This window comes from Echiichthys vipera (genome assembly GCF_963691815.1).
Source record: "Echiichthys vipera genome assembly, chromosome: 17".
Taxonomy (NCBI): domain Eukaryota; kingdom Metazoa; phylum Chordata; class Actinopteri; order Perciformes; family Trachinidae; genus Echiichthys; species Echiichthys vipera.
Window position 1 is genome coordinate 17,814,223 of NC_139842.1, and position 19,614 is coordinate 17,833,836.

At 41.0% G+C, this 19,614-nt stretch overlaps 1 protein-coding gene across 3 annotated transcripts; it reads right to left on the reverse strand.

The window, feature by feature from the left end:
• On the reverse strand, nt 1–16,681 carry atp6v0a1a (ATPase H+ transporting V0 subunit a1a). Of its 3 annotated transcripts, none has more exons than XM_083931020.1 (22): nt 16,584–16,681; nt 15,253–15,421; nt 13,635–13,713; nt 13,355–13,452; nt 13,122–13,250; nt 12,078–12,160; nt 10,778–10,904; nt 10,609–10,691; nt 10,421–10,514; nt 8,138–8,350; nt 7,485–7,635; nt 7,030–7,169; nt 6,706–6,872; nt 6,512–6,602; nt 6,127–6,245; nt 5,827–6,043; nt 5,621–5,728; nt 5,418–5,525; nt 4,061–4,078; nt 3,461–3,578; nt 3,192–3,363; nt 1–1,001 (listed from the first exon to the last, which is right to left on the reverse strand). In XM_083931020.1, the coding sequence occupies exons 2-22, from the start codon at nt 15,367–15,369 to the stop codon at nt 908–910; spliced, it is 2,526 nt and encodes an 841-aa protein (XP_083787146.1). In that variant the 5' UTR covers nt 15,370–15,421; nt 16,584–16,681; the 3' UTR covers nt 1–907. The 3 variants fall into 3 exon arrangements, with proteins under 3 accessions (XP_083787146.1, XP_083787145.1, XP_083787147.1); XM_083931019.1 differs by having other exon boundaries at nt 4,061–4,105; XM_083931021.1 differs by lacking the exon at nt 4,061–4,078.
• Between the last annotated feature and the right edge of the window lie 2,933 nt (nt 16,682–19,614).

Here is a 19,614-nt window from a genome sequence, read left to right on the forward strand (position 1 = left end):
TGAATCTTGCCACTTTATTGACACAGAGATGCAGAATTAATGCAGGTGGTAAATAAATTCTGAGGAGGTAATTCTATTTGAACATGTCTGTTGTATGCCGTTCATACTCTCTAGTGTGACAACAAAGTTTTAACTTATAAAAGAAATCAGTTACAGAACATACACCTATAGATTCCCCTTCATTCCCTCCTTGTTGATTGATGAAGAACAAACACAAAGGGCATTTATTACAATGTTAGTGCACAACTCTGGGTTAAACAGGTGGTTCATCTTATCTTCAAAGCACTGACTGACATCCTGATGTTATATTCCCTTTGGACCTTTATAGCTGTGTGTGGGAGGTCAATGCGCAGTGAGTTAGATGACAGCAAAGTGTGTGTGTGTGTGTGTGCGCGTGTTTTTGTAATCAAACAGGTGAGATGCTCTGTTCAAAACAATGCCAATGTAGGGACAAAGGGACAATCTGGGTACAACAACGTGGAGAGGACAGACAGGAAAGTTGTTCTTCTGTCACTTCACTCTGAATAAGCATCAGTCAACGTAATCAGTCAAGACATTTGCATATAACACCTCATTTATGATCGGTAGTGCAACACGGCCACATAGATTTGCATAAATAATAGTAAACTACATAAAACACAGGTGAAACAAAAATGACTTCACTAAGATAAGACACACAACAGATTACATACAGTATATTTTTCAGAGGAATGGATGACGAATAGCAGATGTTGCCGATTTGATTCTAAAAAGTGTTAAGTTTAAAACAAATGGCAATCCGAAAGATCATTTTATGGAGTGTCACTCATGGAAACTGCATCTCTCTCTCACACACACACACACAAAAGAAAATCACTATTCAACACCAAACAGATTCTAAAGAGATGAGTGACATTTCTAGAAGATCTTAGTCCTCAAACCTCCCATCCAGGATGCTCTCGAAGGTGAAGGGGAGGAACTTGAATCCCTGGCCTGAGTAAAACTTGTTTTGGAACTCCACCCTGTAGAGAAAGAACATCCCAGTCAATAAAAGCAGGGACCGGGAAGCCTCTTGCACAATAACACAGGCACACAGTGGTGATGGCGGTCATGTTGGGTAATGCTGGGCAGAGAAGTCACGGCTCATGACCCCTGCTCTTCATTCCACAGACTGCACCCACCTGAACATGTCTACCTCCCTGCTCCTGGACCCGGTCCCAGGGTCAGACACATAAGCCTCTTCCCTTCTGGAAAATGATCGGACTCTATTTTTAAAAAGGCCAATGCAAAGTGACGAATGAATGACCTTTGAAATGAGGAACCACGAATACCTGCCATTCCATAGTCCATCCATAGTCTATTACTATACATAACTTTAGCTTTGTCTTACAAAAATGATGAAATTTACAGGCCACAATTGTTTTTAAAGGGGACCTATTATACAAATGTTCAGGTTTATGCTTTTGTGTTTCTACTAGAACATTTTTACATGCTTTGAGGTTTAAAAAAACAACTTTATTTTTCTCATACTGTCTGTCTAAATATACCTGTATTCAACCTTTCTGAGACGCTCTATCTTAGCACCTGTCTCTTTAAGCCCCCCTTCCGAAAAAAAAGCCCAGTCCGCTCTGATTGGTCAGGGTGAAAAAAAAAAAATCACCAATAGAAGCTTCTAAACCAAAAACTTTACAATCTAACATGTTCAAGCAGGAGCCTGATCCACAATTAGGGATCATTTATCAACATCTTCAACCAAGATTACAGGTTTGCCTACAGTTAGCATGTAGTTACATATAGCAGTGCCTGTAGCAGATGACCTAATATAATACTTTTCCATACATTTGGCTCTGGCTGCGTTTAATATGGACATCCTGCATTGTAAAATTACACATTTGACAGAAAATAAAGAAATGCAAACTCTTCAATTAAATCTTACTGCTTTGTCTAGATAAGTGATGCTGTCATTTGTCTGTATATAATGCAAGAAAGTGATTTAAGTATATTTAAGTGTCTCAGCAACTACAACAGCATCTCTACACAGGTGAGCACTCTAACTTCATTCCTCTCAACCTCTATGTTGGCAAACGTGACATTACATAATCACATGATGTCTTGATGCAATCATTGGAAATAAAATGATTATGAATGGTGTTTTATATTCTCTGTGTATATTTGCCCTGCATTCAAAACTGCACTTTATTGTCTCTGAAGGCCATTCAGTGAAAGCTCAGTCACCAGCCAGCATTCCTGTGTAAAACATAATTATAGAGTGGCTCCAACACAGCCGTGCTCTGTAAATGTGCCAGCGGATTCGAAAACCAGGATGACATTCAGCAAAGGCTGACAAAGACATTAATAAGGAGACAATCAAGGCTCATCGTGCCATACCAAGGAGTCACAGACGGTTCTGCACGCAGCAAAAATGGAAAGCAAAACACTGACTGGAGCCAGACATGTTCCAGGCTGCAGGCCAGGAAAGAGAGTGGGCGATGGGACACACCCTTGTTGACTGGCAGACACACTATGGCACTGATAGGTACCAGTGGTGTAGTGGCCCCCATTAGAGGTTAAAACACCTGGATATTCTGGTTGCTATATGTTTCTTGGAAATGTCTTGTTCCATTACTTATTGTGAATTCTCAAGTGTGTAACTATCTACAGTAAACAGTAAGCTGCTGTACGGCTCCTCTGATGCTGATATTTATATTTTCAGTCGTAGAAAGTTTGAAAATGTTAGTTAATATAAACTAAGTTGTTTCTCTAATGTTGTTTTTTTACGATTCAGACTTGTGTTTAACTTGACTTTTATTTTATTTGTTTATTTTTTCCTAAATAAATGGTTGTCATCTACATTGGACACCTATAGTACAAACTTTGAACTTTGAACTATTAGATTACTATACTAGAAGCTGGTCCTGGGTCCTTAAACTGAAGGGGTCACGTGTGAATAATCGCTTACAAACAGAAGCAGTGACCCTTATCTGCTCTGTTAACCTGCATATGGCACTCAAGGTCTGGAGTTTGTGGTGGTTACAGTTATTTGTCATTAGTAAAATTCTCCTCTTTTAAAGAGAGCAAATCCAGTGCACAGGATCTTAGTTTCAGATTAATGCTCATCATGTATAAAGCAATGGATGAGATACTCAAAGATGCAGATAGCAAATTAATTAAACAAACAAAAACAATTGCCACAAACACAATCCTCAACTTACCAGTGCAGTCGCAGTGCGTGCAAGAAGGCCGATAAGCCCTCCATTATGAGGAGAATGGCAACTGTGAGAACAGCAAAGAAGAAAAAGACTATGGCCAGAAGGAAGAAACCTCCGATGCTGCGCCCCGAGAGGCCAATGCGCATCACCATGGACCACAGCACCTCTGACAGCTCTGTGCATGGGACAAAGAAAGCACCCAGATTTTAGTGCAATGCATTAAACGTCCACTTCCCTTAATAAACGTGTGTATCTTGTTGTGTGTGACTTACGTGCATGAGCCAGACTGAGGGCCCAAAGCCTCAGATAGGAGGCGGTGTTGGAGATACAGCCCAGGCAGTACTCTATGGTGTGGATTGCCTGATGCACTGCCACATCTCCAAAATTAAACTGTGGGACGGAGAAATAATATCAAAATGTGAGCTGCGTGTCAGCGTTAATCTCTAGAAAACAACATCTCTACGAGAGGTCCTGAGGTCCACATGGGAGGAGGTGTGGCTCATTGTGTGTGTGTATTATCATTCAGGAAATTGATAAGGAAGCCATTTGCCACTGTCACCATCAGTTAGTCAATTAGAAGATACACTGTCATAGGACCCTATGCACCCAAAGAATCAGCTGCCCTGCTGAACCCTCATGCGCATCACCAGGGACTGTAGGGAAACACTGGCCCTCCTGACTCCTGGAACACACCAACTACACCGACTAACACTTACATACACACAGACACAGCTAAGAGCAGAGGGCAAGGGTTGACAGCAGACATGGACGACAAAGCGAAGAGCTGAAAGAGACAGAACTGCCAGACATGCATTTTGACAGGAGGGGGGATAGGTTGCAGGGTGGAGGTGCAGCGTGAGCTCCTGTCCTACCTCTTCCTCCTCGCGGGCCTTGACAGCAGGTGACAAAAGGCAACGCTTGGTTATTGACAGCACACACACAGGTCGACAGACAAGACAGACATCAGTAAATAGAAAAGCAACAAGAGAGAAAAAAAGTTATTCACTTAATAAAAAGGAAAGAGGGTGAATATCACAGGATGACAACACTCTACCCACATGTGTAGTCAGCCCATTTTAGAAGTAAAATTAGGGGGATGATACAAGTTTATGTTTTTAAGAGGGCCACATAAAAACGGTTCACAAGTCAGCACAACCATTTCCGGCTGTGTTAAAGCTCTTCAGGGCGTACGACAGACAAGTTAAATTAGTCTGGATATTGAACTGCACACAAAAGTGGACGGAAAATGAAACACAGAACTATTCCCTGAAGTAAACAACATTTTGTTATGTTAATATAATCACTAAATAGCATTTACTTTCCTCTAAAAAGGTGGCAGTGTGGAGCTTGTTAAATCTTTTTTGCCAAACCAGACCATCATCCATAATTGATCGTATTCATTGCCACAGTGGAAGTGGAAACATGAGGTATCGCTTTCTGTTTCCAACTGTGGCTGAGTGACTGAATTATTCAAAGATGGGAGAAGATCCTATAACCTGCTCCTCCCCCGGCCCCCCTCCACCCTCTACCCCCCTCACCAAACTGCTGGCCTCCAGCTTTGTGAGCAAGAGGGATAGAATGGCCAAATATCACAATAATGGGCCTTTCATATCTTGATAACAATACATATCATGAAAAGGGATGTTTTACTGTAAATTAATAAATGAATAGTCTATGTGAAGTAACCACATGTTAAATGTGAATTAAGGTAAGTCTGTTTTTTTGTGTACCCTGTGGTGATTAAATACTTAAAAAAAGAAAAAAAAGAGTATTTTCTCATTTAAACAGACTTTAGTGCATAATTAACATAAGATGCAAGAATCACGACGTAAAGCATCATCCAAATGACGTAAATATTGCAGTAACGCAGTCAGATAGACAACGTTCTGATGACATTTGTACATCTTTCACTGGGGCAATATGGGAGAAGATACATCACGATATCTGCTCATGTATGTGAAATCATGGGTTATGTGATTCATTTGAATCGTTGAATCGTATTGAACTGTGTGTTATTGTAAAGTTTAAGTATGAAACCAAAACCAAAAATGATGTTCCTTCGGGTATTTCAGATAACATTTTCTCAGAAGTTTGAGTTAACGTTCACAGTTTAGACAACAAAACTGTGTATAACAAAATATTATTTGGATTTTTTTTCATGTAAATGATTCCATTGAAGATAAAGGATCATTAATCGATTATCTTCTGATGAGAATATTTCTCTCTTACCTCAGGCTCCTCGTCAGAGTGCTGTGAGAGCTGGTCATGCTGGATGATTTCAGCCTGATCCTCAGTGGGCCCGTTGCCCACCCGGATACCTCCAAAGTTCTCTGTGCCCTGACACAGAAGATAAGTAGAATAAAAACATTAAGAAAGGGGATTATAAATGTCTTATTACAAGTGACACTGATTACAGGTTTGCTGCATCTTACCAGGTTTTTCCGCCACAAATACTGTCTGCGCAGAACTAGAGTTTTCACTATTAACATACAGGGAACACAAGCCAAGGCCATTAGCACCAAGAATGTTTGCAGGGCCATCTACATATTCGAGGGGAAAAAAAACAAAACAGGGTTATTAGCTTAATGTGGTTTATTTCAGGACAAAAGGATGCATGTAACTAACAGGTGTATCTGACCTGTCCTCTGTAGAGCGGTTTGTTACTGGGGTCGTTGTAGTTGAAGAGGAACATGTTAATAAAGGCGATGAGGAGACTGGGAGCATCCTTGGATATGCTTGCATCGTATGAGAGCCATTTATAGAAGATCAGGATGACGAGGTAGCCAAACAGACTGGCCATGAAGACAATTTCTGGGATGAATCCCAAGTAGATATTAAGGGGCTTCTTGAAATACCTGCAGAGAACCGCAAACAATAACAATTTAGGGTGACAGAGAGAAAGAAATTCAATAAGAAGTATAAACGTTCGAACCCTCACAGATGGTTGAAGAGAGACAGTGAGACTCCAAACAGCATGTGGATGACTCCCAGGATAACAGACATCTTCATCTTGAATGAGTTCAGGAACGTCAGCTTGTTGGTGGCAATGTTCCATATCTATGGGACGAAGTGTTCAATAATTAGCATTTTATACCTCTTAATTGTGGGTGGCTTCTTATCCTTTAACTACATTTAAATACAATAAACCTAATTATATAAGAAAGTTCATTAGTTCATTAGCACTACCATTTATTCTTAGATTTCAGCAACGAGCCATTATTGATTTATTTTCAAAAGACATACAATTATTTGCCAAGACATGGATTGAAAGCTAAGCTAGTTTGCACTTAGCAGAATAACATAAAACAAAGAAAAATACTCGCCGGATCAATGCCAATTGGGTATGGCCCTTTGAACACTCCATCTATTGTCGGGTCCAACTGCAAAACTTTATTACCCTCCAGTGTCTCAAACCTGAACAGGATGAGAACACATATCAGTTTTGTGACTTGAATTACTGCACACCAACAGCGGTGACCGGATTAAAGCTCTTGACACAGTTGTAAGTGACACTTACGTCCAGTTGGCCCCTTGTCGAGAGTTGAACATGGGCCTGACGCTCCACCCCGAGCCAAAAACGTTTAGGGACTTGGAGAAGCAGTCGTTGTAAATAATCCCAGTGTAGACTGAGAAGATTCCCATCAGCAGGATTATGTAGCGCCCTGCAAACACCATGCTGAACATCTGCCACAAACAATCAATTAGAGAGATAAGTAGGTTTCCAAAACAAGAAAAGCTGCATCTCTGCAAATTATGAACATAAATCCAGACAGTCACAAAGCTCTGTACAGCAGGAGGGATGTTGTAGAGGCTGATGAGATGGCCGTGATGGGATCCATACCTCGTTATCGTTCTTCTGGGCCATCAGCCTGCTCTCTCTCAACACGAGGTACAGAGCAGCACAGGTCATGAGCACCCCGTGGCCCAGGTCACCGAACATGACCGCAAATAGGAAGGGGAAGGTGATGATGGTGTATGGCGCTGGAGACGAGAGGTGGTGGTGGTGGTGTGGGAGGGGGGGACAGGCATCACAAGAGAGGAGAGTGGTGTGGCAGGTGAAACAACATATGAGTGTCACAATAAACAGCATGTGCAAACAAGGTGATAATGGCTGATGAGGCTGAGCATGCAGCATGCCTTTTCAGTGACTGAGTTTAATACCACAGGCAGCTGGGCAAACAGACCTTTAAAAACAAAATGTTCAACTGCCTTAAAGGATACACTACAGGTCTATGTACTGACAGGAAACAGTTGGAGGTTTAGGGATGTACAAAGAAAGGTGTGGAGCATGCTTACCTGGGTTAATCTCACGGTAGCTGCCGATTCCATAAGCGTCCACGATGTTTTGGAAGCCTGAGGTGAACTTGTTTGTCTTGTTAAAGGTGGGTGGGGTCTGCTTTGTCTGCATCCTGTTGAGGATGGAAGGCACAGTGGAGCCGCTCTTCTCCTAAAGCGCACAACACAATGTCATGCAGCACAAGATGATGATGATACAGATACATTTTCTTTCACCATCTACTGGAACTGAAATCCTACTAACCACTACCATCCTAGATTTATATCTCCGCAGTGGCTAAACTGTTTTTTACCATTCAAACTGTATTTGAAATATCCAACTCCCTCAGTTCTTCTGCAATTTGAATCGAAGGTAGTCCTTACCAATGTTACAATGAGGACCCTGGGAAAATCTCAAGCAGAGGTGAGGAGCAAGCTTTCTAATTCCACGCCCCCAAGATTCTTTTTATTTTCAGCACAATGACGTATTCAGACACATTTCTTTCAAACTGGTTCTGCTACATTCAATCCAATAACAGGTAAACTTGAACCATAGTCTACTTTATAAGATTTAATGGGAGGCCCTGTGTGTCTATAAAATCTGAATTAAACCTACTAAGTTGTGGTTGGATATTTGTCCTTAAACATAAAATGTCTGGTGCTCAGGTACTCACCGTCCCCCTGCGCAGGGCAAACTGGATGGAGTCCATGTCGGAGACGGGACACCACACCTCCGCGATAAGACACTTCTGAGTGACATCGATGTTGCAGAGGTTGAGGGTGTGGTAGATTGCCTTCATCTTCCTCACCTTGATGAACCACACTCTGACCGTCCTGGCTGCGGCCTGCAGGACCCTCTGCCTGTGATCTTCAGTCTGGTTTAGAACCTTAGGGAGACAAGAAAAGGAGGCTGTCGTGGTCAGAATTAAATCTTATACATGACTGTAATAGATTCATGATTCGTGATCTCTTGTCATTTTCCATTTCCATCAACAGTGCAGACGGAATACCTCTGGACAGAACTGAGTAGACCTATAACCAATCAGAGCAACGAAACAGCGTAGCACTGCGTGACACGGCAAATTTGGGCGGCGCTTTTGAAGCAGTGAAAAAATGGAGGCAGGGTCGCAAACGTTTTTTAAAATTTCACTTAAATGTTTCTTAAAACATTTAGGCAAGACATAAGTAATATAGTAACAGGATCTTGATACATATGTGATCTGTACTGCCTAGTTCAGTCTGATCATAGTTTTGTGAGCCTGGTTATTTGCACTGGACTGTCAGTTTTCGTCAGAGACCTGCCCCAAATTAAAGATACGGTTGTTATTGGTGTCCCCAGAATCTGGCAAGTCCATCGTGGGATCCAGAAACACATGTTCCTTCTATTTTGGTTAACCCTCAACTACAAGTGAATCAGAGGGAGGGAAGGTCATTTGTCTCTTGATAAATAATGACGAACTTCTTTTTTACAATAGCCAGTGTTGAATTATTAAATAAAACGCTATCAAAGACACTCATCATCTATAAATGTATCCAAATAAAGTCACAGCTAGGGGAATTAAAATGTCCACTACAATCAGAAAAGGTTATAAATGGCAGCAATGAATCATGCATTCCTTGCTATTCATAGACAGGGTTTACATTTACTGCCGTGGTTAGTGAGCATAAGTCATATGTTAAAAGAGCAGCAGGCTGTCAAATCCATTAGGTTATCCCAAAAGAGATATAGGATATCCCCAGGTATGCTGCTGTATGACTCGCATTTAAAACAGCCCTATGATCAGCAGATCGGAAGGATATTTAAGCTCTGTGCTGTCTGCCTTCAGGCACGGTCTCACCCGCTGTAAGGAGGCTTAATGGCCCATACATAGCTCATTTCTGTCTGGGTAGCTTGACATTCTTGATCATCCATGTCTGTCATGCTTGCTCTCACGCCCCCGTAGTGACAAGCATAACACTGCATCCGAAAACGCCAAGATCTCCATTCCCCCGGTATGCAAAGCCGTGAGAGGATATCAATTGATTTGTCAAATGGGACGCGTTCCAGATATCGAGTATCTCTCTCTCGTGCAAGCCGCTTCTGTGGCAAATGTCAATGATCCTATAATATCTGCGTACATGACACTTGAACTACAATAAATGAAGGCAAGTAATGTGAGAAATTCACTTCTACCATGCCCGGGGCAACAGGCAGTGCTACAAATGTGATCTCTGTGATATGTCAGTCTGTATGACATTATGTAAAACACCCATATGGGCGGCTCTACCATCACATGACAAAGATGTAAAACGTTATAATTTGCAAATCAATCGGAAGGGGGATACCCTGGGGCTCTACCTTGAGCTGCATAGCTAGTCACTGAGGACTAATTCAACAATACAGGGACACAAATCTGGTGGGCGTGAGACTTTGAGTTCACCCACTTCATCAGTATGAGCACTGTAATGAAAACATTATAATTTTATGTCATGAGGATGTAACAATTAATCACCTCACTATTTAAACATTTACAACACTGTATGTGTCAAAAAAGGGAGTGAGAGGGTCTTACTGATGTTTGTCACCTAAAGAGCAACACAGTTTGCCTTTCACCTTCTAACATGATTTACGTATGTCAGTGGCTAGTGAAGAAAAGAAAGCAGGATACAGTTATTCATTTAAAAGATTTTTACAAGGTGACATTTGTGCAACCTAAAGCAAACTTTTCTTTTTTCCTATAAAATATCTGGCTTGGAGCCCAGACAGAAAGCTGGAAATTAACCGTAAAGAGCAGATGTGTTATGCGTTATGAAATTTCTATCTCTTTCCTCTACTGTCACTTCCAGTGAATTTCTGAAATGCGTCTTGCTGACCAGACAAATAGGAAAAGAGAACTAACCAGTTTTGTGGTGTATATTTGTGCAAGTCAGTAATAGAGTCAACATTATGCAGCCATTTTCCCCGTCTGTGTATTTACCATTTGCAAGTCATCAATACGTGCATTAACCCCTGAAAGCATCTCTTTCCTCTCCAGGGGTGTTTCTGGGCACGGGTATAAAGTTGCTCGGAACCTGAAAATGGACGGAGAAGAAGAAGCGCAGATATAAGGATCTGTTGGTCAAGAACACTTCCTAAAAATTGTACAAATGTTGGCTAGTCACATACCCCTCGCAGATCTTCTTGACTCGATTCTTAAGCTGGTCTCCCTGGAAGAAGATGATGAAGACAGTCTTGTGGACCTGGTCGCCCTGTTGAGACATCATACAGTTAGGAGTTTGGGAATAAAACACTGAAGCAGGCATTGACAGGACGTAATAACTTAAACAGCACAGACCGTAGTCGGGTCCTCCAGGGGATCTTCAATGTCTGCCTGCCTCAGGAACACATTTCCTCGGCAAACTCTCCACAGCATCCTCTCAAATGTGGGAATACGTTCCCTGCCAATGACTCCAGCCACAAATCTATAACAGGTGGGAAAACGTTGTCACTGTTGTCGTTAGTTACCTGGTCTGGTATGGACCGAAAAACTATACAAAACTTCATGAACCTTATGAGTTTGGCCCTTCTTATATAGAAGCTAAACTTTCAAATGCTTACTGAAATGTCTCCCATTTAATAGCTTCAACAACATAATAATTATCACTTCTATCAGTCCTATACTCAACAGAGATCTTTTCTTTCTTTAAATCATGGGTCATGAGTTCTGCTTGAACAGCTGGATTAGTCCTTATGTGAATGTTAAGATACCTTAGAGGGGACACATGCTCATTTTAAGGTTCATATTTGTATTTTGGGTTTCTACTAGAACATGTTTACATGCTTTAATGTTGGAAAAACACTTCGATTTATCTCATATTGTCCGTCTGCATATACCTGTATTCACTCTCTGTCTCAGCACCTGTCCCTTTAAGCCCACCACCTGAAAGAGCCCAGTCTGCTGTGATTGGTCAGCGATTCTTTGGACTGATATTGCAATTGCAATGATACATAACATTGGAGGAAGCCATTTTTAAAATATTGCACGGTGTGATACTTAATATAGAATACTGCGCCCCCTCTGCGATCTGGATAGTACACTAGTCCATATTATGAGAGCCCTGCTTTCTGACTATATATAGTATAGTTGTGACATCACAACCATACAGAAGTCCTGACGGCTCGTTTAAAGGCACAGTTTATGAATACAGGCTGTGTGCATTTCTCTGTGGATTTAGAGTTTTGATACTTTCAAAGTATTTATATAGCACCTGAAACTTCTTTATATTTTATATAACAAAAGATTAAATAACCTCTGCTGTAATTCCATTCAGTACACTGAGACAGTTGGGATCATCTTCATGTGGTTAGTCAGTTTTCCTCACAAAACAACACAGGCTAGAAGTGTGTTTTCTGTTTATTCTTTGGCTCTGTTTTAAGGAAGACCTGATCTCAGTGATAACACTGAAATGTCTTCACTAGTGGATGCGTAGATTTCCACTTTAAGTGACCTTTGTTGTCTGGCTAAGCTGGGCAGCCTGAGCTGGTGTGTGGGTGGAGACTGGTTAGTTGTAACAGATGGCAGAAGTGCACAGAATCGATCTCTTAAAAAAGCGTAATCCTTGTGAATGAAAGAAGACCACAAAAAACAAACTCACCCAAGTCTAAGAGGAGCCACTCGCTGTGGTTCATTGGGATCCAAGAGTGTGGATGCCTCCTCCAGTAAACTTGGATCCTCCATCTGTACAAGAGTTAATTATTAGTTATTATCACCACTAGAAGTGTATTTACACATACATGGGAACTCTGCTGTTAGAAAACTTCTCAGGTATTGTATTGACTTGAATGTTGAGACTTCGATAGAGCCAGGGCCAGTGTTTGTTTTCAGCAGACAGTGACTTTCTCCTGTTAATGTCTAAACAGCTACATGTTTGGCTCAATGATTCACCTCAATTAAAGCCCATAACAACTTGTAAAAGATGACTTAACGTTGTAAGTCAACACAGTTTTGCTTGTGCAGGCAATGAAGTGGAACTGATGTTGGGCAAAGGTGGGCAGCTGAAGCGTTGCCCCTGCAAATGAATAGTAAACAGAATCAAATGTGTGCAAGGTATTATACAGCAGTGGAATTACAGCATATTAACAAATGTGACTGGCCGGTGTAAATGGGCCAAGACCATGTGAGCAACTATAAAAAAATCACGAGGTAAACACCTTCTGCCAGATCAAGCAGCAATAAATGCTCCATTGTGTGTGTGTGTGTGTGTGTGTGTGTGTGTGTGTGTGTGTGTGTGTGTGTGTGTGTGTGTGTGTGTGTGTGTGTGTGTGTGTGTGTGTGTGTGTGTGTGTGTGTGTGTGTGTGTGTGTGTGTGTGTGTGTGTGTGTGTGTGTGTGTGTGTGTGTGTTGATAAGTGTCGGCAGCTTATCACCAGTATTACACCAATGCAAACTAAAAACGGCTGAGTTTAGACTGGAGCATTGTTTTTTTCCCCCATTTCCAGACAGTGAATATATTGAAAACATGAGTTTTTACAATAACATGTAAAATAGTTTATTTGTTTCTCAAGCTGTGTGTGGTTTTAGATGTTACAACCATGGCTGTAAACGATAATAAAAAAATAAAAAGTCCACACCACAATGTTATTTAAATAAAAAGACGAGCACATTGTTTTGCAAGTTCTTTGTGCACAAGTCAAGCTGACCTCATCAAAAAACTGCTGTGTGCGACGCAGGATGTGCTTGAGCTCAGTCAGTTCCAGGAAGTTCTTCTTTAGGGCTTCTTGGTTGGTGTTTATTTCCTTCAGCTCATTCTCAAGCTTCTCAAATGTGGCCTGTGGTGAGACGGGGAGAGGGGTTAACAAAGGGACACAGCAGATGATGATGATGATGATGATGATAGAGCTCACTGTTTATCTTTAATAAAGAGAGCAGTCACCTCCAGGTCAATCATGTCCCTTGGGAAGGGGACTTCGGGGTTCTCTCCTGTGTCAATGATTGGGATGTTGGCTTTCTTTATTTCTTTCTCCACAAATCCTGCAAGAGAGAAATAACATGTAGTTGTTTAGAGGTGAAGAACCACCTCACCTCTCTTTGTAGGGCCCTGTTACGGCTCTTTACAAAGGGTGGAGATTAAATGAAAATGTGTTTTTCAGGAGACAGAGTGGCTCCTGTGAAGGAAGAGGCAGCTCTGTCGCGATATACCTCAGCTCACTTACTCAGTTTGCGATCCATCTCCTCACACCGTCGTACTTCATTGACAAACTTCCTTTGGAACACATTCACATCAGGATTTAGCTGTGAAAAATAAATAAATAAGTGAGGATCAAGTAAGACTGTTGTAGAACAGTGTGGTCAAGATCAGTGCAAGTTAAGCACATGAAGTGCACTCTGAACAAAGGACATTTTAAACCTGTTGCTTTTTACCCTGAGGAACCTGTATCTCAGCCCAGGAGGCAGAAGAATAAATTACTCGAGCAATGTTGAACGGAAGTATTTTGTTTGGCACTGTAAGGTTCCAATACTGCCGAATACCCTATCATTAATGAGATATTTGTGTCTACAAATGAAGTCTTTTAAAGAGTATTAAGAAAGCTAATTTTCTTTATTATGTTCTTTAAATGTTTAAACTGGTGGAAGATTAGGGCTGAACGATTTTGAACAAAATGTCTGATTTCGATTGTTTTGACTTTTGTGATGATCTGTACCAAACAAAGATTTTTTTATTCTTAAGTCTGTACTATATTATGTGTGGGCCTGGACATTTCTGCAGGAACACAACGTTTGAACCAGAATAGTATTTTCACATATGTTTCACCTATAACAAATATTGTAACTCCTGCGATTTGGAAATTCATAGTCCATATTGTGGTTTCACTAAAATTTGATTCATTGTTCAGCCCTATGGAGGATGTATAATAATTTGATAAAATGAAGATACCACTGTTGATGCACAGTCCTACTCTGTTACAGCCCATCCTATATTCTAGCACATGGGTGTCAAAGTCAAGTACAGCGGGCCAGATCCGGCCCACGAGTGAATTATCTTGGCCCCCGGGATGATATTTGATTAGTATTAGAGCCGGCCCGCACGCCACAGCCGCCTGCTGGTGTTTTTCACGCACCGAAACTACATTACCCACAATACAACGGTAGCCCGCAAACTCACTGCAGCGCCGCAAGTGGGCCAGCATTCAGGGCAGATGTCAACTTTCAGTCCCCCCCCCCCCCAATAATGGCTAAAGGGAAGGTGGACGATGAGAACAGGGTGTTTCAAGCTTGGTGGGAGGCAGAGAACATGTTCTCAAAGCTGTGTGTCTTTATCTTGATATTAAGGAACATGTTTTCTTTTCTTTTTTGCTGTTTGCCTGTTTTCCTTGAAATAACTGAAGTCATAAGAAAATATTGGATTATTCATTTGATTATTAACTAAAATACGGTACACTGTGTTAGGTCTTGGTTCAATAGGTTATATGCAATCATTTTAATATGTTTAAATAAACATTGAACCAGTCCCGCCCTCGGCTTGTAGCAGATTTGGTTTTTTGGCCCTCTGATGTATTTGACTTTGACATCCCTGTTCTAGCACAAAGCTTCCCTCAGGGATCGTCAGGAATGGGCTTTCTCAAGTGTGGAATGAGTGGTCAGCTGTGAGCACATGATGAACATGATGCTGAAGGCATGCACTTTCTCAGCAAAGACTGAAGCATGTTTTTCCCCCACATGTACCAGGTTGGTAAGCATGTTTCGGTTGCTAGACAATGGCAAACCAGAGCAGAATCTGTAGATAATAAAGCAATAGTGAATCAGAAGACAACAGTATAACAGTGGACTTACATCACGAAACTGCACCATCCCGATCTCTCCCAGTTCACTGACACAACAGTAGGCAGCTTCTGACTGGAGGAAGAGCTGAGCCAGCGTCATCTCTTCACTCCTGAAGAGTTCCCCCATGTTGCTGAAGGATGGGAGTGCTGCGCAGCACCCTTACAGTCAACCAGAACCTCTAAAAAAGTGAACGTTGATATTGTCCGTTATAGTCATATGCTCAAAGAGAGAAAACCTCTATCAAAACATAAAGGAAGTTCTACATTCAACACTTTTCTCTGCATTACACACTGGTGTCAAGACCACTAATGAGGGAGGCCTATATCAGTTGTGTGTTACTTCAGCACATGGGTGAGAAGTAGGCATGTGACAAAAAGAGAAAAGAAGAAATACGTATAGTCTTGCCCTCATGCTGATCTCATGATCACTGCAGGAATGTGGTCACCGTGAAAATGTGGTTCCGCCGAACCATTAATTACAATACAGGGGACTTTGAAGGGGTTATAATCACTGTGGTTGCAAATCAGAGGAAGTCAAGAATGCATTTTCTGTAGTATTTGTTCTTCTCTTTCTCATTCAGCTGAGCAGCAGAGCCTCACACTGTGAACACGACCACACAGGGCTTATCTGGGGATTACAAGGTAGCATGTGACCAGTAGCTAGTAGGTAAGCCTCCCCACTGCCTCAGCAAAGGGCACATAGCTGATTAAACACAGCAAAACGGGCGTTAAATGCATTGCAACACACTGTGACACTTGACTAAACTCACGTTACGGAGTTTAGACGACGTCAGGCAGCTAGTTGTAACTAGTTTAGCCACATTCCCCACTAAGTCACTGCACCCTCACCTGTCAAATAGCTTTAATGGCTAACTACATTAACCTGCCACAGCTACCTGGACATGGATCCAGCAAAACTACTACCATCACATGTTGCAATAACGCAGCAAAGCCACACAATCACAACATTAGCTTATTACGTCAGCTACCATTAACGTTATTTAACGACTTAACAACTAACGGGTGCTAATAAGATTAACGTTAGCAAGCGTTAGATAAAGTGTAACTTTAATGTTAGGAATAAAATAACGTTATACAACAGAATATGCACTAGTGAGGTTGATATTTACTTTTTCTGAGATTAGGTTGTTAAGTTAGATAACGTTAGCTGACTCAGATAACAGTTAGTGTAAAGTGTGTGGAGCTAACAAGAGAGCTAACGCTAACTTAGCGCACCTGTTGCTCCATATTTAACTTCGCACACAATAAACCCATCGACGCCAGGGTGGCTTGGATAATTCATACTCTCAATTAGTAATGATTAAACACCAGAGCCCTTACTGTTTCAGTGGAGACTCTCTCCTCCTCCTCGGTTTCCTTCCTGATTTCCTCTTGTTGTGTTCGGATCGCTGGTTTTCAGCTGACAGCTCTTCTTCTTCTTCTACTGCTGCTTTGAGGTTATAGACCCGCCGATGCCCTTGGCGCGGCATCACTGCCTCCTTCTGGATATATTCGTGTAATATTTTACTGGAAAAGTCGTGTAAATAACTTGTGTTGGGGAAAAAATCTGGTCTCTTCCTTAATATTTTTTAGTGGTTAATGAGGTGATGAAGTGCCATTTAAAATGTTGTCCGGTTAAATCCTCCTTCCTCGAATTCAAATGTTGATCTAGATCTGAAGTGTGCCTTTTGTGACTCCCAGACTGTTATTCATCTGTTTTGGAAATGTGAATAAACCCGTAAACTGTGGCAAGATATTTATAGATTCATTTTAGATCATATCTGCTGGGATTTTGAGCTCCTCTTGCAAAAACAGTAATTCTTCATTTTTTGTGTTTTTTTTAATGAAAGAACTGGAGGTGTATTTCAAGTCAATATCCCCCACTAATAACAAGAATGCTATCAAAACTATAAATATGTGCTCCCACTTTAATATCTTTCATTCAATTTATTTTTCATTGCTCATGTCCCCTGTTGTATCTTATTTGTCCCCTTTGTTTAAATTATCATCATAAATCTTTTTATCTCTATTCATGTATGTATTTATTTTGTTGTTACGTCTATTAACGTTATTAATGTGATGCTCATCGTATGGTTTAATGCACTGTTGGTGTATTTTGTAAATCACTAATAAAATCTGGATATATTCTTCTGCATTGTTAATTAGCCCAATAGCTCTAATAAAACCAAACATCCATTGTCATGCAGCAACATTTCAGTCCCCATGAATTAAAGAATGTGTCAAATATTTCTAACAAATGTCTTCAATTATAGATTAAGCTCTTCTTTCTCTTCTTTAGCACAGAATAATGCACATTAAAATACTTTTTGTCCCCAGGGTAACGTAATGAACTTCTCCAAGAACTATTATAATCCATAAAATTGGAAAAAAAAAAAAAAAAAAATACAAGTTTTTCTTTATTTATTTTATAGACCATGTGATACATTTACATTAAAAAGAACTGTAGGTTTCTTTGTTTTTAAAATGTACTGTGTGACCCTCAAGCCATTTCCACCCTTTTAGTAGTTTCTCACCATCTGAAACCAAAACAGCAGCCACCACACAAAGAAAAACTACAATTCCATTGAAACAATCAGGAAGTGACATCATTTATTTGGAGGAGCAAAGCAGACTGAGCACACAGGGTGAGCAGGAACTTTCACTCATGTCTCTTCTCAGGATGTTCGTCACACCCTGTAATGTCCCACCCAGTTATTTCTAAGTTAACTTATAGACCACTATGGCCATCGCTGAAGCCATCAGCACTGGACTCGAGTGGGCAAAGCAGTACCATCCCTCAAGGGAAATGATGCCTTTGTCAGAAGTGGGGAGCGAGTGACCCCAGCTAGAAGATCTCCCGCAGGCATCCTGACTTCCGCAAGGGAATGGCAACTGCTTGTGGATCTTGAGCAGCAGCTGAAGTTTCCCAGCCACATCACTGCCACCACCCTACGACCAGACTTGGTTCTGATGTCTGAGTCCACAAAGCAGGTTGTGCTGCTGGAGCTGACAGTCCACCCGTAAGGATTATTAAAAGAGAGCCTGAGATTGGCCAATATGTTTTCCTGACATCTGACAAATGTTGCTCCATAACAAGGAATGAATGAATGAATTTTTTTTACATTGGCCTCTGTTTTTCTATTTCCCATAACTGTGTGATCATCACTCAATTCTCATGACCCTCTGTGCTGCTGTATATTTTCTGCATGTTACAAAAATATGTGCCAGTTTCTTTATTTATTAATAAATTCAAATCCCTTAGTTTAGTGGAGTGTTGCAGTTCTCATTTGTGTCCACCTGAGGGCAGTGAACACCCATGATCCTAAACACCATCAGGTCAACTGTCATCTCCACCTTGCATCACAAACAGTGCTAATATCAGTCAAATCAGTATTAATATCAATATGGACAGCTCTTTATTAGTATGACCAGCGGTAATAACAGCGGCATTGTACATTTTGGTAATAATTGCATTTATAACATGCTGTTTTAATACCTGACGAGGAGACAGACTACCTGCTAGAGATCTTCATATCTTTCTGTGAGTACTTTCAAAATAAACTGACCGAACTAAATCATTCAGAAATTAATGAACAAATATGATCATGTTTATTGTTCTAGTGGTCACAGACAGTTACAGCAACTCCATAATACGGATATTAAAGGGGACATATTGTGCTCATTTTCAAGTGCATACCTGCTCTGATTGGTTACCATTTCTGGGTCTTTCTGAGTCTGAATTGGCATTCTCCATCATTGCAGCAACCGTTAACAGCACTGTAGCAGCATTTTGTACCTCTATGGTATAGTTGTGACATCACAACTGTACAGAAGTCCTAATGATCATTTAAAGACACGGTTTCTGAATGCGGCTGTGTGCATTTCTCTGTGGATTGAGCGTTTGATACTTTCACAGTATTTATATATCACCTCAACCTGTTTTATAATTTTTTTTAAATCTCACTTTTGCGAAACATTGTTCAGCTTACAAGAATCCCCTCTTGTTTTGTTCAATTTCCTCTCCTTCGTTCTATGGGTTGTTTAATTTCTAGTAAATATAACTGTTTTACTTGTCATCGTCCCTAAACAAGACACTGACACATGGACGATTGATTTCAAACACCCACACATATATTATACGGAACAATCAACACATCAACAATAGACTCTTTTGAAATGACTTACAGAGTAAGCATTTCAGACAGTGTGAACTTGGTCTGTCACATTTCAGTGGTCTGGACTGATTGACTTGAGGTGGAGTCTGGTGGAGATATGCTGCCCCGGGGCTTGGGGACAGATTGGGTGGAGCCCCAGCAGCTGGGGGAGCCGGGGGCGGGTGGAAGAAGGGAAAACTTTGACTGGGTGGTTTCAC